The sequence below is a fragment of the Microcaecilia unicolor genome, chromosome 14, assembly GCF_901765095.1.
Source record: "Microcaecilia unicolor chromosome 14, aMicUni1.1, whole genome shotgun sequence".
Classification (NCBI taxonomy): Eukaryota; Metazoa; Chordata; class Amphibia; order Gymnophiona; family Siphonopidae; genus Microcaecilia; species Microcaecilia unicolor.
In genome coordinates, this window is record NC_044044.1 from 49210787 (window position 1) to 49238615 (window position 27829).

At 44.8% G+C, this 27829-nt stretch overlaps 1 protein-coding gene across 1 annotated transcript; it reads left to right on the top strand.

Moving 5' to 3' along the window:
• The first annotated feature begins 130 nt into the window (after nt 1–130).
• On the top strand, nt 131–27829 carry PEX19 (peroxisomal biogenesis factor 19). Its single transcript, XM_030187335.1, has 8 exons — nt 131–246; nt 1199–1311; nt 5056–5221; nt 11303–11388; nt 14019–14180; nt 21761–21937; nt 24928–24972; nt 27055–27829. Exons 1-8 carry the CDS (start codon nt 189–191, stop codon nt 27136–27138), a joined length of 891 nt encoding a protein of 296 aa, XP_030043195.1. The 5' UTR covers nt 131–188; the 3' UTR covers nt 27139–27829.

Consider the following 27829-nt stretch of genomic DNA (forward strand, 5'->3'; position numbering starts at 1 on the left):
CCGGTTCTTTTTAAACATGGCGATCTCCAGTGCGGCTTCGGCGGGAAGGGAAGCAGGGGGGGAGGAGTTCCGGGTCGGTTGCGTGTAGCCTTCCCTCGCTGTGCCTCCTGATTGGCTAGTCCCCTCGTTGTGCGGTGACGTAGTAACGTTGGTCCCCTGTAGGCCAGGGACCGGGTCCAGCGAGGAAGATGGCCGCTGCAGTACCGGCTGGAGAGGAAGACAAAGAGCTGGACGAGTTGCTGGACAGTGAGAGCTGGGGCTAGTGGGGGATATAATAGTACAGGAAGGAAAGGCTCGTTGGAAGAGGTGGGGTAGTGAGGTTATCCTCTCGTTGTCGTTGCAGCTAGGGCTTAGGATGGTGTTGAGAGGAACAGAGGAGGCTAAGTCCTTCATCTTTAGTCTTAGTTCTCTAGAGTCACCAAAAGCCTATAGGTCAGATCTTAAGGATGTTCTAATGCACAGGTAGACAATTCCAGTCCTCGAGAGCCGCAGGCAGGTCAGGTTTTCAGGATATCCACAATGAATATGCAGGAGCTAGATTTGCATACCAAGGAGGCAGTGGTTGCAGATCAAGTTCATGCATATTCATTGTGGATATCCTGAAAACCTGGCCTGCCTGCGGCTCTCCAGGACCGGAGTTGCCTACCCCTGTTCTAATGAATATGTGTAGGTTGAATGTGCTTAAAAGTGGAGGTAATAGGCATGTAAATCTTGATGTATATTCATTAGGGATATCCTGAAAACCTAACCCGTATGTGGTGCTGGAGTGAGATCCAAGATGATTTAGGTAATAGAGGGAGGGGAAATAGCAACTATCCCACTGAAACTATTGGGGGGGGGGGGGGGGGGGGGGGGGGGGGGGGTAATATGAGGAGGTGGAGGGAGGGCACTCTGGAAAAGGGTAAGAAAGTAGCAATAATGCAGCCCCTGGAGAAGCAGAGGTATTGATAGGGTAGTGTCTGCACGGATTGAGGAGGTGGCAAAGAGATATGTGTATATATGGTATAACTTTGGGCAAACTGCAGTTTGTTCTTACCCTGTAATCAAACTGGGGTTTTCCTTGTATCTTGGAGCGGGGAATACTGGATTCCTAGAACTTAAGTTTTCCTGGTTCTCAAAAACAAGAGGGAACAATATGTTACTTTTTGATTTTCTTACAGGATTGATGGGTGTATATATTTTTTGTGTCATTTACAAGGTGCTCTTGATGATTTTGATAAGACCAAACCACAACCACCACCACCTGCTACTCATGATGTCACATCTAGGGATGCTGAAAGCTCAGAGAAATCACCTGGCGATGCAGCCAAAGTATGAGTCTTGCAAGTTTTTCAAAAGCTTGTAGAAGTCTGGGAGAGATGCTTTGAAAGGGATGTTTGTATTATAGTCTGATGCTTTGTATGTGCTGTATTTTTAATGTTCCAAAAGGTATTGCTTAGTGCCTGGTAAATGCCCAAATAAAGTTAGAACAGTATAAAGGTTGTCCCAGCTTCTAGAAACGGGGGGAAGGCCGATAGTCACTCAAAAGCGCATACCTTAATCTTCCAAAGATATCACCAAAACAGGGAAGATAGGGTATCCTGATAGAGATGTTGCAAAAGAGACCATAGTAGATCAGGTGTCCTTAAATAAAAATCAGACAAAAGATTGCAAATTAATACTGTCAAGTACTAAGCATGATGTAAATAGGAGCAACAAACATAGTTTGAAATGTCTATATGTGAATGCCAGGAGCTTAAGAAATAAGATGGGAGAGTTAGAATATATTGCACTAAATGAAAAATTAGATATAATAGGCATCTCTGAGACCTGGTGGAAGGAGGATAACCAGTGGGACACAGTCATACCGGGGTACAAATTATATCGTAGTGATAGGGTGGATCGAATTGGTGGAGGGGTAGCATTGTATATTAACGAGAGCCTTGAATCAAATTAATTGAAAATTCTACAGGAAACAAAACATTTCTTGGAATCCATGTGTAAAGGGGAAAAAGATAGTGATAGGAGTGTACTACTGTCCGCCTGGCCAGGATGAACAGACGGATGCAGAAATGTTAAAGGAAATTAGGGACACAAACTGGGCAACACAATAATAATGGGTGATTTCAATTACTCCGATATTGACTGGGTAAATGTAACATCAGGGCATGCTAGGGAGGTAAAATTCCTTGATGAAATCAAGGACAGCTTTATGGAGCAGCTGGTACAGGAGCTGATGAGAGAAGGAAAAATTCTAGACCTAGTCCGTAGTGGAGCGCTTGATCTGGTGCTGGAGGTAATGGTGCTGGGGCCGCTTGATAACAGTGATCATAATATGATCGGATTTGATATTAGCTTTGAAGTAAGTATACATAGGAATACATGAGCTTTTGTCACAGCGAACGATGGCCCTACAACAAAGGGCATTAACTCAGAATGGAGGGAATGAAACATCCTCCCGGAGGGCATAAACTCATCCTCCAAAACATGAAACTGGAGGGAATTAAGTCATCCTCCTTTAATTGAACAAGAATCCTGAAGACTGTTTCCGACTTTCTTCCAAGGACTGAATCTCCAGGAAACATGAACAGAACCTGAAATAGATTTACAGCAGATAGCAATCAGACAGGGATGGATCATGGCGGCATCTGCTATGACTAAAGGAAAGAAAATTATCACGGTAAGAACCTAATTTTCCCTTCCTTGTCATCAAGCAGATGCAGCCATTACAGATGGGATGTAACAAAGCAATCCCTAGATAGGGTGGGAACAAGCCACACCACGTGCCAGCACTTGCGCTCCAAAATGTGCATCCCTCCTGGCAGCCACATCCAGCCTGTAATGTCGGGCAAAAGAGAGCTTAGAAGCCCATGTTGCTGCACTGCATATCTCTTGACAAGAGAGTGCTCCAGTTTCAGCCCAAGAGGAAGAAATCGCTCTGGTAGAATGCGCCTTAAAGGCTACAGGCGGAGACTGGCCGGCAAGCAGATAAGCTGAAAAGATAGTTTCTTTGAGCCAGCGGGCAATAGTGGCTTTAGACGCTGGAGACCCTCTGCGAGGACCTGATAGCAAAACAAACAGATGATCAGAGGTCCTGCGCACGTCCAACAGGTGCATTTGGTTTGGTGACTATCAGAAGATCGGTTCTGAAGGAATATACTTTTTGTCATCGAATCAAGTACTAAAGTGTTAGGAATAATGTTAGACTCTAACCTAACTTATAAAAATCACATCAGTGCCTTTAGTTAGAAAATACTTTTGCATAAACTACATGTTATAAGATCGTCATTGAGTTCATCTAGTTTCAGGACACTTGCCCAGTCGATCTTGATCCCTTTTGTCGATTACTGCAATTCAATATACTATAATATCGGTAAACAGCAGTTGAATTGATTGCAGCTATTACAAAATTCAGCTACTCAATTAATATATGGCTTGGGAAAATATAGCGAAGCTGGCCTTGGAACTACATTGGTTAAGAACGGAGGCACATATTAACTTTAAAATTGCATGCTAAATTCATAAAAGTGTTTATGGGGAAACCATGTCAATGGTGGGTCAGCTATTACCACCTCTAGGTACCAGAGGACATTTGAGGAGTTCCAAAAATCTAACGTTTGATATACCAGTAGTAAAGCTGAAAGTAGTCTGGGAACGTTCCTTCTCTTTTCAATATCTATTTTGATTTATTGTATACTTCTTGATACTTCTGAAAATTGTAATTCATGTCTCGTAAAACGTTTTGAAGTTATGGTTATAAGCGGTAAAGAAGTGTCTGTAGTGGGAAGTAAAGTGGACAGAAATTAGATTAACATTGAAGTGCATATCTGTTGCCATTTTCAATGCTTTATAATGAGCATCAGACAAATTTGAGACTGTTTGCTTACTTTGATCTTGGTTTATAATATAACAGATAAGTTTTATTTCCTCTGTTTTAAGGGAATGTGCTAGTTCTTGATGGCTCTTTAGGAATAAATCTGCAAACAAGAGACTCATCTGGAAAATAAAAGTTTTGTAGTTTGTGTTAGGATTTCACGTGATAAGGGTGGGATGCTTTATTGATTAGTTAAGGCAGCATTTTTCATCCACTGTCCTGTGGCACATTGGTGTGTGGTTGGTCCACAGGTGTGCCGCAGGAGTTGAGGGTCATTTATTAGTAGAGCCAGCTTAATTTGTGCTTGAACGGAGTGTACCTTTTCAAAGTTTTCTTGTTTCTAGCGGTCGGTACCAGCAAGCAGCGATTCCTACAGCCTGCTCGTGCCAACCCCAGTGCTTTCTCTCTAATGTAACTTCCTGCTTCCACATAGGCAGGAAGTTATGTCAGAAAGAAAGCACTGAGGTTGGCATGAGCAGGCTGTAGGAATCGCTGCTTGGTGGTACTGACCGCTAGAGACAAGCAAACTTTTAAAAGATACACTGGAGTGGGGTCAAGAGACAAGGGAAGATGCCTTGTTGCTGGCTGGAGAGGGAACAGGAGGGAGAGATGCTGGACTATTTGTGTGGGGGGTGGGGAAGAGAAGGTAAATGCTGGACTGGACCATGTGTTGGGGTGCAGTTGGGGGGGGTGAAGAAGGTAAAATGCTGGGCCATTTGTGGGAGTATGCCTTGACAATTTTAGCACCATGTAAGTGTTCCATGAGATGAAAAAGATTGAAAATCTCTGAGTTAAGGTGCCAATAAATAGACAGGCAACACAGTCAGTGAACACAATAAAGAATTGGACTTTACAGTGTCGTCTGTCTATTTATTGGCACCTTCACTATGGTTGTGCACCTGTACTGTTTGTGAGGGTTGTCTCCTCTGTGTGTGGTGGTGGGTTTTATTTTTTTGTTATTCATTAGTTACACATGTAAAGTGTGGATGATGTCAGTTCTTGTGCTTTAGGTATCAATTCTTTGTCAGTTATGTCCTACTTGTTTAATTGTAGTTCACCATGAACTCTGGTGATTTGATGAGAATGCAGATGAAAACTGTAAATATTCATATTTTAAAACGGAGATCCCTAGTACTGCAACAGGGAGCATAAGGAGCAGATTTTCTCGCTTCTTGTCTGCTGATATCTTCCCTTCTTTGCAGGAAGCTCTGTTTGCCTCCCAGGAAAAGTTCTTCCAGGAGCTGTTTGACAGCGAGCTAGCTGCGCAGGCCACTGTGGAGTTCGAGAAGGCCATGAAAGAGCTGGCAGAAGAGGAGCCCCATCTGGTAGAACAGTTCCAGAAACTCTCGGATGCTGCGGGCAAAGTTGGTGAGAGAAACATGGACAGTGTGTCTGAAAGCAGACAAAAAAAAAACATTGCTAGCTGTACAGGGAATTAAGCTATCCTGCTTTTCCTTCCTGGTCATCTTGCAATATTTCATCCAGAGGTGTGCATGGGGAAGGGGATCATGGGTAATCCACGTGAATCGGTGGTATTGGTGACAAAAGATCTATTTATGCCAGGGTGGGGATGGAGACCAGATTATGTTCCCATGTATAGCTCTAAAATCAACTGACTGGAACAGTGAGAACATTGTGGACTTAGATATTTCAGAAAACAGCTTACTTAACAGTACTTGTTTGCTTAACATAATAATAAGAATGTTTTTGTTGAATTTACACAGTTGCTGAAACGCGGGTTGGGCAGGGGGATGGTAACAATATAAGGAATGGGGAACAGAGGTGGGAATGGATCCATATTGACTGGGGACGGGTAGGGATGGAGATGTGCACACCTGTAATTTCATCTGTTATGCTACAAGGCATTTTCCCTCATTTTTGCATAGCACTATGAAAACTGTGTGTGAAATGTTTTAATAGTAGTTAATGGTCTTGGTGGATAAAAATTTGCTTTGGGTATTTGTGGCTTAGCTGTCCAATCCCATCCCAACCATCATCTCATGCAAGAAATTTCAAATTGAAAGTAAATTACTGCATATTAAAATTTACCATTTGAAAGAAAAAAAAATCAACTTGTGTTTGTGTGTAAAATATACAAATTCAGAGTTCAGTAGTCACATTGTTCCTAGAGAAAAATTTGGTTCTTTTCAGACTGTGATGCTTTTTTCATGAGTAGAGTGCTGTATTTCATCTAAGACATGGAGGCATATTTCAAGGCACTTAGACTTACAAAGTTCCAAAGGCTACTTTATAAATCTGAGTTCTTCGAAAATTAGCTCCTTCCTTGTCATCAGCAGCAGATGAATCCATTAACTGATGGGTTGTATCCGCCTACCAGCAGGTGGAGATAGAGAACACTGAAAAACCATAGTGCCTCTTGGACGGCTAGCCCCAACTGCCTTCAGTATTTCTCTGTCTCCCAGCAGGTGTGGAAGTAGCTTGATCAGCTCCTGGATTTCAGACTGCCTGGGGTGGCTCCTGTGCTTTGTCAGTTGAGCAGGGGTGTTGTGGCTGGTGGTGCCCACTTTAAAGGCATATAGGTTTGCCCTTTCCCTGCCTTACCCATTCCCCCCGCCTCCCGGAGTCCCTCTGTTGCTGCCTGCCTCCAACTTTCTTCACAGCGTTAAAAAAAAAAAAAAAAAAGAGCGCGCTTTTACTGCGTGGCTGTTTTGAGGCTTTTTCCAGAGATTCTGGTTCAGTGCAGCTTGACCAGAGCTTGTTGACTCGGTCTTCTGAGGTGAGAGTGGTGCCCAGCTCCTCCGGGGAGGTCCCGCGGACGCTGTTCCGAACGGGGTAATTTTTGGCGTGAAGCCGCCATTTTATTGCCTTATTTCTGTCCAGTCGGACGATGGCTGCTGAGGGAGTTAAGCGCTGCTCCCGTTGTGGTAAACGCAGATCAGCAGCGGGGCTGTGTAAAACGTGCTCCTTAGATGCTTAGATGTTTCTTCCTGCTCGATGGAGCTGGCAGCGGGCGCCATTTTGGAAGCGCCGCATGTCTTGACCCTCGCGGTTGTGGAGGAGTCTGAGTGCAGGGGGACGCCTCGTTTATAGGCTGCCAGAGGAGCTCCTACATCCATTTCTCCTAATTCAGAGGCGGAGGGCCAGGGTGAGTTTTTCTCCCCTGAGTTTGTGCTTTTAATGCATAAGGCTCTTATGGCCTTTCAAAAGACTCTGAAGGGGCTTGATGTCCGGATTCTGTCAGACAACACGACAGCGGTGGCGTACATAAATAGTCAGGGAGGCACTCAGTGCAGGGCCCTGGCCGCGGAGGCCGCTCAGATTTGCCACTGGGCCGAGCTACACCTGCAGCTTCTGTCGGCAGCTCACATAGCAGGTCAGAGCAACGTGCAAGCCGATTTTCTCAGCAGGCATCAAATCGACCCGGCGGAATGGGAACTGGCAGAAGAAGTGTTTCTTCAGATTTGTGCCAAATGGGGGGGACTCCCGGAATGGATCTAATGGCGTCAAGTGCAAACGCCAAAGTACCTCGCTTTTTCAGCAGAAAGAGAGATCCTCACTCGGCGGGGTTGGATGCTCTGGCTCCACCCTGGCCCTCGGGCCTCCTGTATGTGTTCCCTCCTTGGCCCTTGATAGATAGGACAAGTCCTACTGCAGATTCAACAGCACCGAGGTCTGGTGATTCTCATAGCTCCAGATTGGCCAAGGCGTCATTGGTATGTGGATCTCCGCTGGATGTTAGTGGACGCGCCGGTGCATTTGCCCCTGGTGACAAACCTATTGGTTCAGGGTCCGGTGTCTATGGAGGATCCCTGCTGATTTGGTCTTACGGCCTGGCTATTGAGAGGGCGCAATTGAGAGACAAGGGCTACTCTAACAAGGTCATCTCCACTCTCTTGCAGGCCCGCAAGCGGTCCACCTCCGCAGCTTATGCTCGGATCTGGCGCAGATTTGAGGCGTGGGGTGTTTCAAAGGCGATCACTCCCACGTGGGCTACAGTCTCAAAAGTGCTGGACTTTTTGCAGGAGGGCTTACAAAAAGCCTGGCTTACAATTCCCTGCGGGTGCAAGTGGCAGCATTAACACGCTATCGAGGGAAAGTCGCTGGCATGTCCCTTGCTGCTCATCCGGACATTGCCCGATTTCTCAGAGGGGTGCTTAGGCTCCGTCCTCCCGTCCGGTTGCCCTGTCCAGCCTGGAACCTGGGGCTGGTATTGAAGGCTCTTCAGTGTTCGCCCTTCGAGCCGCTTAAGCGAGCTTCGGAGAAGGATGTGACTCTCAAGACAGTCTTTTTTTGGTGGCAATAACATCGGCTAGACGCATGTCTGAGCTGCAGGTGCTGTCCTGTCGGGACCCTTTTCTGCAATTCTCTGAGTCCAGAGTAACGGTACATACAGTGCCTTCCTTCCTGCCTAAGGTGGTTTCAGTGTTTCACCTGAACCAGCCCATTTTTCTTCCTTCCTTTTCTAGGGAAGGGTTCCTGGACTCCTTTGGGCAGTTACATCTTCTGGATGTCCGCAGGGCGCTGTTGCAGTATCTACAGATGTCAAATGACTTCAGGACTTCTGATTGCCTTTTTGTCTTGTTGTCAGGTAGGTCCTTGGCGTGGAGGCCCGGCGTCTAAGGCCACTGTAGCCCGTTGGCTCAAAGAAGTCATTTTTTCTGCGTATCTGCTTTCAGGTCGGTCTCCGCCTGAAGCATTTAAGGCACATTCCACGACAGCGATTTCCTCCTCATGGGCTGAAACAGGTGCACTCTCCAAGAGATCTGTAGTGCGGCTACTTGGGCTTCTCAGCTCTCTTTTGTCCGGCATTTTAGGCTGGATGTTGCAGAGAAGCAGGATGCTATTTTTGGAGCGCAAGTGTTTGCTCGCCGTGTGGCCTGTTCCCACCCTAAGTAGGGATTTTTTTGTACATCCCATCAGATAATGGATTCATCTGCTGCTGATGACAAAGAAGGGAAAATTAGGTTCTTACCTTGGTAATTTTCTTTCCTTTAGTCACAGCAGATGAATCCATGATCCCTCCCGGTCTGACTTGCTTTTTGTTCAGATCTTTCATGCAGATATAGATCTCATTGGGCGAAGTTGGATACCAGTTCTCAAAATTTCTACATGATGTTCTACTACAGGAGGTTGAGTTCATCCCTCCTTTGTATGGTTATTGCTCCTGTTCTGGGGTGTTTGTTTGCTGTGAGGAAAGTTTATGTTATTATACCTTTATGGTTCACTCTGCTTTGGAAATCTCAAATACTGAAGGCAGTTGGGGCTAGCCGTCCAAGAGGCACTATGGTTTTTCAGTGTTCTCTGTCTCCACCTGCTGGTAGGCGGATACAACCCATCAGTTAATGGATTCATCTGCTGTGACTAAAGGAAAGAAAATTACCAAGGTAAGAACCTAATTTTCCTTTATTCAGAGAGGTACTGATGTATGTGAGGTTTTGAAGAAGGGGTCTCTTTGGTCTTGAACGCCCAGATACTACTGCCTGATTCATGAAAGATGATATGGTCTATCCTCCCAGATTCTGAGAAATTAATTTTAGTTCCGATAAGGAAGTAGTTTTAAAATTTTTATTAAAGTTCCAGCTCGGTGAACGACCCGGTTAGCATTGGTTCCTTTTCTGGTTGAGGCCTTCCACTTCCTTTGTTGGCTGGGCAGGGAGGAATTTTACAACGGTAACACTTATTGCCCCAGGAATCTGTACTGGGACCAACACTATTTAACATGTATTAGTGCTTTGGAAATGGGGAAAAACAAGTGAGGTTTAATTTGCAGATGATGCAAAGCTATTCAGAGTTGTTAAAATGCATGCGGATTGTGAAAAATTGTAGGAAGACCTTAGGAAGTTGGAAGACTGGGCATCCAAATGGCAGATGGTTGTGCAAAGTGATGCACATTGGGAAGAAGAATCCAAATCATAGTTATTTGATGCTAGATTCCACCCAAGGAGTCAGTACTCAAGAAAAAGATTTAGGTGTCATCGTGGACAATACGCTAAGGCTTAAGAGGTTAGGACATTTCAACTTGGCAAAGAGATGGCTGGGGGGGGGGGGGGGGATATGATGTCTACAAAATACTGAGAGGTGTAGAATGGGTAAACTTTTTTTTTGTACTCTTTCAAAAAATACAAGGAAGAAATATATTTTTTTTCACTTGAATGCAGTGGTTCTCAAACCTGATCCTGGAGGCACCCCAGCCAGTCAGGTTTTTGGGATATCCACAATGAACATTCATGAGAGAGATTTACATGCAATGGAGGCATTGCATTCAAATATCTCTCATGAATATTCATTGTGGATATCCCAAAAACCTGACTGACAGGGGTGCCTCCAGGACCAGGTTTGGGAATTAATGAATATTTAAGCTCTGGAACTCATTGCCATATAGTATCGGCAGTTAGTGTATCTGAGTTTTAAAATGGTTTTGGATTCTGTCAGGTACTTGTGACCTGAATTGGCCACTGTTGGAAGCATGATACTAGACAAGGTGGACCATTGGTCTGACCCAGTATGACTATTCTTATGTTCTTATTTTTGGTGCCATGATTGCAGGTTTCTGGAAGGAGTCTGGTGCCACAGTCCTTAGCCAAGTGCCCTGCAATGAGTGTACTAAATTAAGCTAAGACAGAATATCAAACAGGGGAGGAGGGGAATCCTTGAGTAGTTGTGAATGAGGGCTCATGATACTAGGGCAGTGCTTCTCAACCCAGTCCTCAGGACACACCCAGCCAGTCAGGTTTTCAGGATATCCACATTGAATATGCATGAGAGAAATTTGCATGCAAACCTGTCTGATTGGTTGTGCCCCGAAGACTGGGCTCCAAAACAATGGCACTGTTTTACCGTCTCCCTCTTAATTCCCACCACGGGGCAGCAAGTGTCGAGCAGCTCTGAGGGTTGAAGGGTTGCTGCTGCTTGCAGTGTGTCCGACACACCAGTGGCCAGCAGGGGCCCCGCTCTAGTGGTAGTTCTTTTCTCACCCTGTGTCCACCCAGTCCCCTATCCTCATGCCAGCTCTGGAACATTTGCTTCAGACTACAAAACTGATAGGATGACTCTGATTGGTTATCAACTGTTGCCCTGTGGATTTTCTTTTCAGCGCATTTTAAAACCATTTTTTCTTTTTTGGCATGCTGCTGAGTTCAGTGATTTTTGTTCTGCTGAAGTTCAGCAGTATCCACCCTCATGAAGAATTTTTGTTCTGCTGAAGATCAGCAGTATCCATTCTCGTGAAGAATTTTCTATTTCCTTAAGTGAAATGTAATAACTTTAAATTTCTTTGTGGTACTTTTGAAATCCTACCTACTTAGATGTAACTGATCCACCAGTATTATACCTATGAACTGCTTACAGAATTTCAACAAATTCTCTCTCTTGGGGGTGCTTTGTATGTGATTTAGAGTAATACTGCATAGCCAAAAGTGGGCAGAACTTTTTTTTTTAACAAATGGAAGAAAGCTCCCTTTTTGTATTCTCATGTTTTGCCCCTCCCAGGTAGCGATGCAAATTCCCAGCAAGAGTTTACATCTTGTTTGAAGGACACACTTGTTGGACTGGCTAAAAATGCAGATGATTTGCAGGTAATGATTCCTCACCAGCTACCTGTCTTCGGGATGTATATAACTGTATGTTGTAGCATGCTTTGAACATGGTGTTGGAAACAGCATATAATCCAATAGTATACCATACCATACTTTGTATTGTTTTTGAATATTTTTACTGCTGTTATTGTCTGTTGCTCATGCTTGATCTATTCTTACTGTACACCGCCTTGAGTGAATTCCTTTAAAAAGGCGGTAAATAAATCCTAATAAATAATAAATGACCAGTCATCTCCCTGTGCTGCCCTGCTTTCACAGTTTGGCTCCTCAAATTCTCAGTAGCAAAAATTCAGAAAGTTAGTTTGTTTCCATCATTTTACCATATCAGTCTGTCTTCTCTATAAATATGTTGCGTTCTGTTGGATGATGGGTGAAGGGTGCTGAAAGAACCTCAACAAAATTATCTGTGTCTAGTGAACCTGATTTCTTGGCCTTAGAAATAGCCTAATGGTAATGTGCAATGGGCTTAGATCCTGGTGACCTGGGTTAATTTCCCGTTGCAGCTCTTGGGCAAGTCACTTAACCCTCCATTGCTCCAGTTACAAAAAAACTCTAGGGACGGAGAAAGTACCTGCATATAATGTGTACAGCACTGTGTACATCTAGTAGCACTATAGAAAGGGAAATGGTACTTGATATACCGCCTTTCTGTGATATTTTGCAACTACATTCAAAGCGGATTACATATATGCAGGTACTTATTTTGTACCTGGGGCAATGGAAGGTTAAGTGACTTGCCCACAATCACAAGGAGCTGCAGTGGGAATTTAACCCAGTTCCCCAGGATCAAAGACCTAAGAAACGATTAGTAGTTATAGTAAACAGCTAACAATTCAGAAATAAAAACAGCAACAATAAAACCTTAACAAAAATATACATAAACTCAATTTAAAATAAAAATACTAATCCAACAATGACTAACTTGAAAATATAAAATTAAAAAAAGAAAAAGAGAAGGCAAACCAAAAAAACAATTCCTTAGCGTCCCTCCGGCCCGGCCCAGAAAGTGACCGATGGGTTGTGCATGCCTTCCATCAAGTGGAGATTGAGAACTCTGACTCTGTGAAGGAGGTTCAGTAGCAGCCAGGCAAAGTCACCTGAGAGGCTTTTAAAAGCCTGAGATGATCTCCATGGGAAACTGGTACCAGTATTTACCTACCCTTGGAATTAGCAGGTTGTGTCTAATGTCTCGACATTAGGTTAGAGCAGAAGTTCTCAGCCCAGTCCTCGAGTCCCACCCAACCCGTCAGATTTTCAGGAAACCTACAATGAATATGTATGAGAGAGATTTGCATGCAGTGGAGGCAGTTGCTTGCACATTTATCTCATATATATTCATTGCGGATATCTTGGAAAAAAGCAGACTGTCTTGGTGTGTCCCAAGGACTGGCTTAGAGTGATAATTGATGGTTGTCGCTGCGGAGGTCATCTAAATGGCAAGTGAGTTCCAAGTGATTCATTTATGGGAAAAATAATCCTAATTATACGCACATTGCTGGATTCCACATTCCAGCTGCCCCTGAGGAAAAAGATCATGGAGTCACTGTGGACAATATGTTGAAATCCGTGAGCAGTGACGGATAAAGAAAGCAAACAAAACGTTCTTTCCAGGGCAGATAATAAAACTGAGACCATTACTGTGTCATACTTAACTATTATGGGTAACTGTATAGAGAAGGACAAGAAAACTGAAAGATGTTGGGGTTCCTGAACGTGTGATTTTATAAGCCTTTATCATAATGTAGAAAAACTAAATAGGAACCGTTTTTAGCAGTTTTAAGGCATTTGAGAACTTTTTTTTTTTTAAACTGTAGAATTGTTGTGGGAAGACTTGATCAAGGTATGTAGCGCAGCTGGGTTTAAAAAAAAAAAAAAGAGGTTTGCACAAGTTCCTGGTAAAGTCCATAAACAGTGATTAGCCAGGTGGTTTGGGGAAGGCCGCTGCTTATTACTGGGAGTAAGCAACAAAGAATGGATTCACTCTTTTTGGGATCATCATTTGAAGTTGAACTGCTCGGCTCAGTAGATTTGTGCCGTGATGGGTCAAACCAATTCTTATGTTCTTGACCATGTTCATTCAGTTTATATTCTTTAATACCCTATAGAAGGTCAGGTGGATGCATTCTTTCTGTTTGGAAAGGAGCGATCCAGTGGTTAGAACAATGGGATGAGACCAAGATTCAAATCTGAATTCCTCTGAGGATCCTCCCTTTTCATATTTATCATTTGATATACCACCCAACTAGTTTTCTGACTACAATAAAAATATTAAAACAATAAAAATAAGGAAATACAATGCCTGATGGGACAATGCAACAGAACCAGTCATGACCCCCTGCCAATCCCCCAGGAGCACGAACACTGGAATGGAGAGAACCTTGGGCAAATCGCTTTCATCTCCTACTGCCCCAAGTAGTCCTTCTCTTTGGGGCAGAGACTAATAACACCATAAGCCTCCCTGAGCATCATTTGGCAAGGCAGACTAAAAAAAAAAATCCTGACAAAATTAAATAATAAATTCCAGCAAGATATTTTGTAGACTGGGGGATTTGGAGAGTAGGGGCCTGGTAACGTATCTTCTGTTTTCCCCCCTCAATTCTCCTACATAGAGCTCCAGCATCTCCGAAGATGAGCTGATGAAGGCGATGGAAAGCTTTGGGGTAGAGGATGGGGCCGGTGAGGGCAACATCCTACCTATTATGCAAAACATCATGCAGAACCTTCTCTCCAAAGATGTTCTCTACCCGTCCCTCAAGGAAATTACGGAAAAAGTAAGAGGCTCTGAGTTCTTATCTAACTTTTTCTGTATTTTTATGTGAAGGAGCATCATTCTTTGTAGACCGGAAAGGTTTATTGATTTTTGAAAGATTTTAAAGAAAATAAAGTGGGGAAAATGGGTTCCAGTACTTATAGAACTAGAGGACCCATTGCCACAATGAGGGGGGAGCCCTCTGGTGTTTTGTGACTGGCAATAGTAGGGTTACCTTCATATAGTGGGGAGAGGGGGACAGATAATCTGGGTTTTCCTCCTGATAAAGGAAGAGACAATTGGCTTAGCAATGATCCAGGGACTGAGGGAGGAGGCAGGGGAAACAGGGCTCCCTCTACTGGGCAGCTGCATTTATGATTCTGTCAACATTTGGGGAGGGGCAGCTGGAGTGGTGACAGATGCTGCACTGTGTTGCTGTGCCCACCCACATGCGGCCCTGGCAGCAAGAATAGTGCTTAAACTTCATTTTTCCTGCTGCCAGTGTAGCCAATTCTCATCAATAAGAGCCGCATGATCTTGAGACTTGGCCCTACAGCAGCTGAGTTGATGCATTTGTTTCCCCTCCTGCCGGACCATATGGGGAGACTGAGCGATGAGATCGGGATGCGGTAGGAAAACACTGTTGGAGGTGAATGTAGTGTGTGCCATATGTTCACTTCCTCCCAGCACCCCAGCCTGAAGAATTGGTTTATTAGAACATGGGAGGTAGATCCTCCTGAACTTTTCCACTGCACTCTTGAACTCTCTTTGCGTGCCCATCTCGGATATCTTCCAGGCTCCCTCCTCCCACCCCACTTGCTATTCAGCTGAACCCTGACCATGTATAAGCTTGCACTTGTCCACAGCAGTCACGCTCATGCCCTAAACACTGTACTTCTGGACCCTCCTCCTCCTCCCTCCCCTACCCCACATCTTGGGCCGTATGTTGTTAAAGGAGCCAATCTTAATTTCTCTGTCCGGGGCCCATTCAATCCTAGCTAGGCCAGTGGGGAGAGAGGGAGCTGGGTTAAGATGCGGTGAGGAGTTTTGACAGCTTAGAGGTAGCTCAGGGATGTCTGATGCCCATGGACTTTCAAAACATGACGACATACAACACCCTACATCCAGTGTGTATCCCAGCACTTTTTACAGTTACAGATGGTTGTACGAATGGACCCGACTGCTGCAAGGTTCACTATTATGCGAAGCATTGAATTGATCAATTGGGACGAGAGATGTCGTAGGATGAAACTAAGTATGGCGCTCAGCTGCTGGAGATGTTCCAGATTTTTCTCCGAGGACAAGCAGGCTCCATATTCTTATGTGTGGGTCGTCATCTGCAACGGCCCAGGAGACCGGAACTCTTCTTTAGAAAAAACTAGAAGTTTGCAGAGTGCTCGCCCGTGCGGGCCCGAGCGCGCCTCGCATGCGCAAGCCGCTTCCCGCCCGCGACGCAAGCATGACTGAACTAGTTTCTTTTCTTCCGCGCTTGAGAGTTCTTTTTCAGCTGCTCTCCTTCGTTTAGCTCAGGAGACTGATTTTTTTGCATTTTACGCACCCCTTTTCTTCTTTCTTTCTCGTTCAATATAAAATTTTTTTTTTTTTAAGTTAATTTTCCTCTATTTTCTAGTTTTTCTTCCCGCTTGGAAGTTTCCTTTCTTTTTCCATTTTCGCCCGCATTTTTCCCCATTTTTTATTGTGCCTTTTCCTTTGGCACAATCGAGCCGTTTAATTTCGCGGACGCTATTTTTCCGCCCATGTCATTGAGGACTCCCAGCAGCTTCAAACGCCTCAACCGGACCATCTTGAGTACCGTCCCCCACGCGTGGTGCCTTCAGTGTCTTGGGCCCGATCATCTTCCAGCTGCTTGTAAGCTGTGCAAGTTGATGAAAAAGAGGACCCAGGTAGCTCGAGAGGCTCAGCGCGAGCGGCTTTTTCCGGATCGGTCCGGTCCTTCGACGTCGACATCAGTACCGAGGTCGGCTGCGTCAACGTCGAGGGAAGCAGCATCGAGAGTCCAGGTAATAGCTGCCGAGAGACCACTTAGAGCTGGGAGCAGCGAGGCATCAAGTGGGTCTCCACCTGTCTCGAGGCCTACTGCTATGCAGGCCCCCCGGGACTGACCGTTGTCGGACCCGGACCCGAGGAGATGTGAGGATTCCACGTCCTCATCGGTAGTGTTGATATGACGGACGTTGAGCGAAGGCTAAGAAGCATCACCATCGATCTCCTTCCAGACACAGTACCGAGAGCTCCAGGGAGCCGAGGGAGTCGGCACCCGAGAAGCGTCGGCGCCGGGAGGACCGCTCACCCTCCATTCAAGAGGTGCCGATGCGTCGGTCGTCCGGCAGCCTGGTACCGGCTCTTGAACCCCTTCAGAGTCTGGCACCGACTCCTGCACTGGCCCCGCAGCCTTTTCTGATGGCAGCTCTCGATGAGCGTCTCTGGGCGATTCTTCCAGAGCTTCTGGAAGGACTGCTCCGTCAGTCTGCTTCGGTACCGGAGGTGCTTGCACCTCCCGTACCTACTGCTGAGACTGGCCCATCTCCTGTGAGGAGGTCCTCGCCCTCGGTACTGCTTGCAGTACCAGAGAGACTCTCCCTCGACGTCGGTGGAGGAAGCTTCGCCAGAGTCCAGGCAGGGGTCAACTTCTCGACATCCCCCACGAGGAAGTCGAGACAGGCTCAGGTTTGGGCTGCTCTTTGAGAGCTTTTGTCTGATACTGAAGAGGCGTACTCATGGGGCGAGGAGGAAGACCCCAGGTATTTTTCGGAAGAAGACTCCTTCTGATCCTACTCCGCCTATTGAAGTTAGACAGTCTCCACCTGGGAGTCTTTCTTTTTCATCTGTTGTGCGGGAAATGTCTAAGGACATTCCATTTCCCATAGAGGCTGTTGATGAGCCCAGGGGGAATTGGTCTTGCCCTCTCTCTAATTCAGTTGTCAACAAGAAGTCCGAATCCCAGTACAGAGTCCATGGTGAGCCTGTGATAGTGAAGGCCCAACTTCCTCACGATTCTATGGTGGTGGACTCTGCTCTCAGAAGAGCCAAGAGTACTAGAGACTATGCCTCGGCGCCCCCCGGGCAGAGAGTCTAGGACCTTGGATTCTTTTGGGAGGCTTACGTATCAGGCTGGAATGTTCGCCGCCAAGATCCAAACATACCAGCTGTACACCAGCATTCACTTACGGAACTCGGTTAAGCAACTGTCCAGTTTAGTTGAAGCTCTTCCTCCGGAGCTTGCTGAACCTTTTCACCAGGTGGTCAGGCAGCAGAAGGCGTGTCACTAATTCCTGGCCAGGGGGCTTACGACACTTTTGATGCCGCATCCCGAGTAGCTGCTCAGGGTATTGTGATGCGCAGACTCTCATGGCTGCGTGTCTCGGACCTGGATCAGAAGACCCAGGAGCGAATGGCGGATGTTCCTTGCCGGGGGGATAACCTTTTTGGAGAGAAGGTTGAGGATATGGTCGATACCCACAAGGAGCATCATGATGCTATGGATTCTCTCTCCCGCTGGACACCTTCTGCTACTACCTCATCCTATAGGAGGTTTTTTGGAGGGAGGAGGAGCGCTCCCTATTCCTGTAATAGGCGTAGGAACACTCCTGCCTCTCGACAGCCTGTTCAAGCTCGCGCCCACAGCAGGCTCGCTCTCGTCAGCGGCGTGCGCCGAAGGCCCCTCCAGCTCCCCAGCAAAAGCAAGGGACGGGCTTTTCACCGGCTCCAGAGCAGCATAGCCGCGGTAAAAGTATCCGTGCCGGACGATCTGCCTGTTGGAGGGAGGTTGATATTTTTTCACCAAAGGTGGCCTCTTTTATAACCTCCGACAGGTGGGTTCTTCAAATAGTCTGGTTAGGATACACTCTCAATCTGGAATCAAAACCTCCAATTACCCACCAGGAGCTCAATCCTTCAGCTCCCAGCAGAAGCAGGTACTTGCAGAGGAACTCTCCGCCCTTCTGAAGGCCAATGCGGTCGAACCCGTTCCACCAGGGGAAGAAGGGCTGGGATTCTATTCCAGGTACTTCCTTGTGCAAAAGAAAACAGGGGGGATGCGTCCCATCCTAGACCTAAGGGCCCTGAACAAATTCCTAGCCCGAGAAAAGTTCAGGATGCTTTCCCTGGGCACCATTCTTCCCATGATTCAGGAAAACGATTGGCTATGCTCTCTGGACTTATGTTTCAACGTTTTTTTATTAAAGTTAACAGTGCAAACCACATATAACATGTATTGAGTACAAGCATGACCAAAAGACTGGTTTACATCACACAAGTGCCTTGTAACAGAAGGCGTAAGTTTTTATTTAGTTTTTCCCCCCCCCCCCCCCCTCCCCACCCTCCTCCCACTACCCAGCCCCCCTTTTGTTGTGGCTTACATGATAAGTATTCCCGTGCCCTCCCCTCAGACCTTCCCCCTATCCTTTGCTAATATCAATGTTCCTAAGTGACTATACCGCTAGATGACATCAATAGCTCACTTACATATACATACCAAGATAAGCGAGTGCTCCTTGAGTCATTTATAGCCCTCTAGTCTCGACCTTTCGTAAGTTCCTTCCCAGCTCCCTCTCTTTGTACTCTTTCAATGTTTAATGAACAGGATAGCACAGGTTAACATTGTATATTGTGCCTATAGAAGAGGTAGGAGCAAGCACGAGGTTAGTGCACCTTTACTAAATGCCTACCATCCACTCGATAATTGGGACTTGTGTGTTGTTCCCACTCTCCGACTCCCTTCCCCTCCACCAGCCTATCCATTCTCTATTCCCCTACTCCCCCCCTCAAAAAAAAAAAAAAAAAAAAAAACCCACAACTTATAAGCCATTTAACACCGAACTGCGCGCTCTTGGAGGCAGCGACTGAGTATAAGGGCCCCAGACTTCCAGGAAGCGGGTTCTTTTCTTTGGGGAGGGTCCCACCGCCCTTCGCTCATGCAGTAATAGATCATGGAACCTATTCCTCCAGTGCCAAAAATCTGGTGGGTCTGCTCCTACCCACCCATTCATGATCACTTTTTTCCCCATCAGGCAGGCCTTGCGGATCAACTGTCGCGGGCCCCCCCTTTGATAGGCAAAAAGTTCGTACTTATCAAATATAACCCCCAAGGGAGTGCAGCTAATGCGGGCTTGTAATAAGCCCTCCAAATACTTCATAATCTTGTCCCAATACTGATTTATGAAGGGGCACTCCCATAGACAATGGTAGAGTGTGCCTTCACTCCGTTGACACTTGGAACACAGTGGATCTGGCGCCCCTCCCATCTTAAACACCTGTGGTTTAGCCATATAAGCTCTGTATAAAATGCGAAATTGACATTCCCGCAAACTTGCATTTACAGACATCCCAGGTATACGGGATACCAGCTTTGTATAATCTAACACCAAATCAGGTTTCTGCATGTCCCGTGCCCAGCGTTTAGTAATTGCTGTTGTGTCTTTTTGCGGGCATCTAGCCCAGAGTAACTTATATAGACTCGATATGGAGAGTCTTTCCCCAGGTATTGCCTTAAAATATTCTCTCATTTTCCTCCCATGCCCCTCATTCAGATGTGCCATGTCAAGCGACCGAATATAATGTGCCAATTGCTGGTAAGCAAACTCATGGCTTGCGTTAATGCCTACTCCCAATGCACCCAGGTTCAACAGGCCTCCTCTCAACCCCATAACATGTTCCAATCTTGTAATGCCTGCACATGCCCATCTTTGGAACACCCTATTTTCTGAGCCCGGCGAGAACATAGGGTTACCTTGCAGCGGCATAATATCTGAGATGTCTGCTGTCACGCCCCATATTCTAGTTAAATCTTTCCAGACTGCCCGCATTGGGCCTAAGAGTAAACTGCTCTTAAATTGGTTTGGCACCAAGGTCCGTGGTCCATGAAGTAGATAATGCAAGTGAAAAGGTGCAAAGAAAGCCTGTTCTAACTTTTGCGGGGTAAAGTCCTGCTTATCTAGTAGCCAGTCTCCCAAGTGTCTTAGCAAGCATGCTTGGTTATATTTCTTTATATCAGGGAGCCCTATACCCCCCTCTTTCCATGAGCCTGTCAACAAGTCCAATGGCATTTTAGCCTTTTTCCCTCCCCAGACAAAGCGTCTCAAATATTTATGGAATAGCTTAACATCTTTATTGCTCAAGTACAGCGGTAGAACTTGTAGGGTGTATAACCACCTGGGGAACTCTGTCATTCTGAAGAGCTGCACCCTCCCATGCAACGTCAACGGTAATATGGCCCATTTTTGCAACCTGTGCTTCATATTGTCCAACAATTTTGTATAGTTAAGGCTGTAAAAGGCCGTCGTTTTCATGGCCACCTGTACCCCTAAGTAAGTGAGACTGTCCTTTGCCCATTTCAATGGAAATTCTTCCCCCCATTCCCTTCTCACTGCATCTGTGGCTGTTAATGCTAAAGATTTTATGCTCTCTGGACTTAAAGGACGCCTACACTCACATCTCTGTGCTCCCAAATCACAGGAAGTACCTCCGATTTCGACTGGGAACTCAGCATTTTCATTACTGTGTGCTCCCTTTGGTCTAGCATCTGCACCCAGGGTCTTTACAAAGTGCTTGACAGTTGTTGCAGCATCGCTACGCAGACTGGGAGTGCATGTGTTCCCTTATCTCGACGATTGGCTGGTGAAGAACACCTCGGAGGCAGGAGTTCTACGATCCATGCAGATTACTATTCAACTGCTCGAGCTGCTGGGGTTTGTCATAAATTATCCCAAGTCCCACCTGATTCCAGTACAGAAGTTGGAATTCATAGGAGCTCTGTTGAACACACGGGCGTCAATAAAAACTGCTTGATGGATAGACTTTGAGCTTTTCTATATTTTCAGACCAATGAGAAAAGATGTAAAGTTGAAATGTTTATTAAACACTAAATCACTTGAGCGAATTAAAAAAAGTTGTGCCTGACATGGCCATGTTTCACCCTCCAGTAGAGCTGCATGAGGGGCGAACAGAACCAGAATGGTGTCTTTTGTCACCACTCAGGATAAAACAAATACTTTATCTCACACTGAACGTGTTCGGCACAAGTTTTTAGTTCCCTCAAGTGTTGTAGTGTATTAATAAATATTTCAGCTTTAGACCTCTTCTGTTTTACCCTTCTCCTTGGTGCTAGTGAACTGCCTGCCTTACTGTTTTCTTCAATAGTTTTCTACTTGAGTTTAGCGCAAACTGGTGTGATTTTTGTCTGGATGTGATCTGTAGAAGCCTAAAACTCATGGCTGTGATTGATTTGGTTTGAGTCCTGCAGCCTGACCAGTGCAAAAATATAGTCTGTGTCTCTTCTAAAGCTGCTAAGCTAGTGGTGCCCAAACCTGGTCCTGGAGGCACCCCAGCCAGTCAGGTTTTCAGGATGCCCACAATGAATATTCATGAGAGAAATTTGCATGCACTGCCTCCACTGCATGCAAATATATAATGAATATCCATTATGAGTATGCTGAAAATGTTCAGGACCAGGTTGGGGAGTCATTGAGCTAAGCAGTTAATCTGCCCTTGAAAGCTTTCCCAAGAATTGAAAATAAGCCGAAAATTTAAGATCATCTGCCAAGCATGCATGCTTTATTCATGTTTTACTGTCCTTTTCCCTAGTATCCAGAATGGTTACAGGCTCATCGTGACTCTGTTCCCGTAGATCAGTTCAAAAAGTATCAGGAGCAGCACAACATCATGGGTAGAATCTGTGAGCAGTTTGAATCGGAGCAACCGACAGACAGTAGCGATACCCAGAAGGCTAGGTTTGAGGCCATTCTGGACCTTATGCAACAGGTGAGGATTCATCATCCCAGGAATACCAATGAGGAAGACAAGACACCACTGTATACCGCAATGAGAGACATTCTTGGCCTGATCTAGTGATTTTATGTTTTTGTTTTATTTAATTAAAAAATAACTTGTATGAGGATTTATATCGTGGTCTCGAGTATTGTAATAATTCTCTTATCTCTTGTTTGACAAATCTTAAAGCGCAACATTATAGAGGCAGGAGGGTGGCCATTTGTAGAACCATTTTTATTAAAGTGTAAGAAACATCTTTCAAACAAATAGGAGAGAATGTTTTTTTTTTAAGTCGACATATGTGACCATCTCTGAGAAAAGACGACTAAAGTAGCAGATCCAAAAAAACTGAGAATGCTTATGCACCCATGATATGAAAAATCAGCCAGTCTGAAAAAGCTACATTTGAACTTTTGTAACTTAAAAAAAAAATTTTTTTCAGTCAAAAGGATGAGGTTTGGACTCTTGTATTGCAAATTGTTTGCTTCAACAAAATTAATTAAAACCTCATTTTTTTTTTTTTTGTGGTGATTTTGGTTACCTTTTTCATAAGAACATAAGAATAGCCATACTGGGTCAGACCAATGGTCCGTCTAGCCTAGTGTCCTGTTTCCAAAAGTGGCCAATCCAGGGCGCAAGTACCTGGCAGAAACCCAGATAATACAGCAAAGAGAGGGTACAAAGTACAGAACAAGGTCAAAATGGCTAAAGAAAGCACCAGAAGCTTCAGAATCGGGACAAAGTTCCTTTAATCACCTGGAAGACAGTCTTCAAGAAATGACCCGACACGGGCCGTGTTTCGGCGCACAGGGCCTGCATCAAAGCTCACAAGGGTTGTAGAGTTGGAATGTGGTAGCGGGGCTTGCTCTTCCGCACGTGTATAGAAATAAAAACGCTGTCAGATTCACTGACTCTACAACCCTTGTGACCCCTGTGCACAGAAATACAGCCTTTGTTGGGTCATTTCTTAAAGATTGTCTTCCAAGTTGTGTGATTAAAAGAACTTTGTCCCGATTCTGAAGGTCCTGGTGCTTTCTTTAGCCATTAGAAACCCAAATAGTGGCAGAGATGGTCAATGGAAGTCATTACTGGAGCAAGTAGTAAAAGGAGTTAATGTAGCTAGGTTTAGAAAAAGGTTTGAACAGATTCTTGCGGAAACTCACTGCTTATCTCTGCAGTTAAGTAACTTGGAATCTTGCTAATTTTGGGGATTGTAAAGGTACAGGAATTCTAGTGGACTGGCCACTGTTGGAAACAGGATACTGGGCTAGATGAATTATTGTATGCTAATGGGTAATGCAGCAGTGTGACACCCCCATATTCTATATATAGCACCCAAGATGCTCGTACAAATTGAGTAGCAAGCCCTTAACTACCAATTATTGACTGGATTTCATTCAAATCTGCTAACGCGCTTATTTTATAAGGCGTGGCGCCCAACTCTGCTAGCATGGACATGACCATGGGGGTTGTCGGGGGCGTTCCGGAAAGTTGCACGCACAGTTATAGAATACGGCTTCAGCCCCCCAACTTGGGCGCCAGCATTTAAATCGGGTTTCTGGAGGCGTGGGTCTGGTTCCTAAGGTTAGGTGCGGGAATCGGCAATAAGCGCATCTATAAAGGGCGTGCACCCTTTATAGAATAGTGTGCTTGGTGCCAATTTTTTCTGGTGCTGAACTTTTGAGCGTCATTTATTGAATCCAGCCATTACTGTGCATTAATTCCCGTGTTAACAGAAAAAATGGAATGGGGCGTGACTGGTAATAATTGTATCTGTGTGATCTACAAGTAAGCGTGTTGTTCCACTTTGTGGGAAAATGCCTCTAGATGCTTTGAATTTACTGCATGTGCACTAATTTTGGCCATGAGCGCCTTGGTTTCTTGGAGCCTGGAACTCCCATGATGTGCTTCAGATGACGGTGTTGCTGTACATGTGGTTGGTTAGGGAGAAGGGTGGGAACTTGTAAGTGGATGGCCATAAGCTACCTGCTAAGAAAAGAAATAGTTTGCGCAGCCTAGAAAAACTGAACTGAGCATGCTTGGAGAGTGCAAGCGTTAGTGGCTGGAGGCACCCCGCTGACTTCTTTGCTTCTGAGGCAGTGCGAGGAGGAAGAGGGTGGACTTAGGCAGCAGATTTCTTTGGTTGGCGGGGCTTCAGCTACCCCACCAGCCATTGAATAGTTACTGAAGCTTTGGAGGGGGCCTTCACCCATTCTCTCTCTCTTATATGTGTCCCTCTGTTCCTTCATCCATTCTTTCTGTCTCTCTAGCTCTCAAATGTGCCTCCCCTTCCGCATTCTCTGTGAATTCCTCCTTTCCATCCGCCTGCTCTCCCCTCCCTTCCCTGTTTACCTTGATATTTGCAGTTAAGTCTTCACCCTGCAGTGGTAGCGTATTGAAACACTGCCTGGCATGCACCAGGCCTTCTGACCCGGCACCCCCTTCTGAAAACAGGAAGTTTCGTCAAGGGGGCGGGGCGAATCAGAAGGAAAGGCCCGGTGAAGGCCAAGGCAGTGTTTAATACACTGCTACTGCAGGGCGAAGATTTACTCAAATAACAAGGTAAACCGAGGGGAAAGCCATTGGCAGTAAACCAAGAGGGGAGGGAGGGGAAAGCCATCGGCGGTACAGGAGAGAAGGAAGAGATACCAGATAGGGAGGGAGGGCGGTTAATCATTAATCTCGATTAATTTTGTAAATCGCAATTAATACTTGGCATAGTACTGTCATTAACATGCTACTTTAGTTTTTATATATAGAGACTAAACCACAGCAGTAAAATGTAGCAAATGAGAGGATAGAAAAGAGATGCCAAGATGTGAAATGGAGGATATTAACCCCCAAATCTCCACTTTTGTGCTGTTCCTCTCTCTTTGGTAACGTTGTCTGCATTTTTACCTGAATTCATTCCGCAAAGAAAGTCTTTATTAAATAGGGAGAGGGTTTATTCTCTTTGTCATTTTCACTGTTTCTGATTGCAGCTTCAAGACTTGGGGCATCCACCAAAAGAGCTGGCTGGAGAATCGGTAAGCATCTCAGATGTTTCTCAGTTTCCACAGCCAGTGGCATCTCTAGACAGAAATATTTGGGATGGCTTTGGGGGGGAGGGGTGGGGGGGAGCTAGGTATGGGGAGGGGTAAGCCAAAGTAACATTTCTGCACATAGCCCTTCTTCCCCTCCCCTTCTTAAATTAGTAATATGACACCACAACCTGCTATGCGTAAATTGTCTGGCTGGTACCTTCACCTTGTATACGTGGTGGATTTCTTTCTTTCTTAACTTATTTTCACTATTTTTACTGCTGTAATTGTCTCTTACACGTTTGACTTATTCTTGAGTAAATTTCTTTAAAAAGGCAGTAAATAAATCTTAATAAATGATGATAAACTAGTAGAAAATATTTGGTCTGAAACATTTTCACTGCTGTTATATTTGCGATTGTTTGAGCACCCAGTATATTAGTCATGAGGTACCACCCAGCCTTTGTTTTTTGGCTGCTGTGGACTGACACCGCTACCCCTCAAAGTTCTCATAACTGTTCCCTATTAACTTGTGCCTCACTCGTGATTTTATAAACCTTGTGTCTTATCCCAAGCTGAAGAGCCCTAACTTGTTCAACCTTCTTTCATGAGAGCCATTCCATCCCTTTTTGGCACCTTCTGTACTCAGGACTGTTATGCAAAGGTGGTTAGGAGAAGCCTTAAGGCTGGAGACAGGAGATGTTGTCCAGTTGGTTTATGGGGCTTCAAGGTTATCAATAGAAATCAAACAAAATAAAACATGGAAAAGAAAATAAGATGATACCTTTTTTATTGGAGATAACTTAATACATTTCTTGATTAGCTTTCGAAGGTTGCCCTTCTTCGTCAGATCGGAAATAAGCAAATGTGCTAGCTGACAGTGTATATAAGTGAAAACATTCAAGCATTACTATGACAGTCTGACAGGGTGGGAGGATGGGGGTGGGTAGGAGGTATGCATGGGGACATCAAAGCATATCATTGATATTCTAATAGGATGGGTGTGGATAGGTGAGGGATGGAGTGATCAATAGAGACATACAGCTTTAAGGTTTATAATGGGCTAGGAACCCCAGGTCCTTGTTAAGTCCTTTCTGTTGGGTGTTAAAATATTCAATCATTCTGACTTCAAAGGTCTTACGTTCTTGTATGGTTTTAAAGTTACCTTTCAGTATTCTCACTGTGAAATCACTGGTACGGTGTCCTGGCCCATTATAAACCATAAAGCTGTATGTCTCTGTTGATCACCCTCCCCTCACCTATCCACACCCATCCTGTTAGAATATCAATGATATGCTTTGATGTCCCCATGCATACCTCCGACCCACCCCCATCCTCCCACCCTGTCAGACTGTCATAGTAATGCTTGAATGTTTTCACTTATATACACTGTCAGCTAGCACATTTGCTTATTTCCGATCTGACGAAGAAGGGCAACCTTCGAAAGCTAATCAAGAAATGTATTAAGTTATGTCCAATAAAAAAGGTATCATCTTATTTTCTTTTCCATGTTTTATTTTGTTTGATTTCTATTGATAACATTAAGAGTGGACTAACACGGCTACCACACTCCTCTACTGAGGCTTCAAGCAAAGAAGCAGGACTATATAAGTTTTTGCCACTATTTTCCAAAAACAATTTAATAGTCTTCCAGTATTTTAAGTGAATCCTCAACTAGTGAGAGTGGGGTGTAGGATCGAGTAGTTGGTTCCAAGAATGTTTATAAATTGTTTATGAATTGTGTTTTTTTTATTATTATTACAAATTGTTTTTATTTATAGTTCTTCTAAACCACTTCCCTGGCTTTCAGAGACGGTAAAAATTATATATATATATAAACAAAATTTTTAACAGAATGCCCCTGGCTTAATCATTTCCTAGTTCTAATCTGCATTCCTGTTCCCTAGGGGCTCATTTTCAAAGCACTTAGACTTACAAAGTTCTATAGTTACCTATGGAACTTTGTAAGTCTAAGTGCTTTGAAAATATGCCTCATGTCTCATATTATATTAATACCTTGTTGCTTTTTTTTTTTTTCTTTTTCTTTCATTATCCTAAGCTGCTTTGTGTTCTTTGTGCTTTTTTTAGCCTCCCGGCCTGAACTTTGACCTAGATGGTTTGAACTTCTCGGATACAGCAGGTGCTGGGGGTGAACAGTGCCAGATCATGTAGTCGATCGTAGGCTTGGAAGACTGTTCTGCAGGAAGTACTGTCCTGTCTCTACCCAAGGGAGAAAAGCAATAGAGTTGAATGAGAAGGAAATGGAGAAAAACCCCTCCAGCCTAATCAACTTTCTAATCTTATACAAGCCCTTTTGGACAAGTTTGTGGAAAATAAATTAACAAAGGAGCAGGTTTTCTGGGATGGCAGAAATAAGACAGAGCACATATTTCACTTAGCAATCTGTTTCTATTTTGTATCTACTCTTGGTCCTGAATTGGGTTTTTCAAACATGTTTATCTCGTGGGAGCTGATCCTTGTTTCAGGATACCATGACATGCCAGCTTTGGGGTTTGTGCAGTTCTGTATACCAAGTTCTATGACACCGTTTACAAAAAAAAAATGTAAACATTTGTGTGTCTGGTTCTCTTACACTTTGAGGCATGACTGGTTTAGCTGCCTGGAATACTGTCTTGACTTGTTAAAATGGGAGGGGGTGTGAAAATCTCCCCCATCTTTTCTCTCCCTCAAAGCGATCATCCCATACTGGGAGTCCTGCTGCTGGAAAGAGCAGTACTGCATTTTCTTGATCAAAGCTGTCCATCCCTTCTGGCTGAAGCAAAATCCCATTATCACCATATTACCTGTCTCAACAAGGAATTAATACTTAAAGGACTTTGAATTTGTACAATTGAAAAAAAAA

Coding starts and splice junctions, on each gene's coding strand:
- PEX19 (XM_030187335.1), top strand. CDS start 189: ATGGCCGCTGCAGTACCGGCTGGAGAGGAAGACAAAGAGCTGGACGAG. Junction 5,222..11,302: donor GGATGCTGCGGGCAAAGTTG/GTGAGAGAAACA, acceptor TGCCCCTCCCAG/GTAGCGATGCAAATTCCCAG. Junction 11,389..14,018: donor AAAATGCAGATGATTTGCAG/GTAATGATTCCT, acceptor TCTCCTACATAG/AGCTCCAGCATCTCCGAAGA.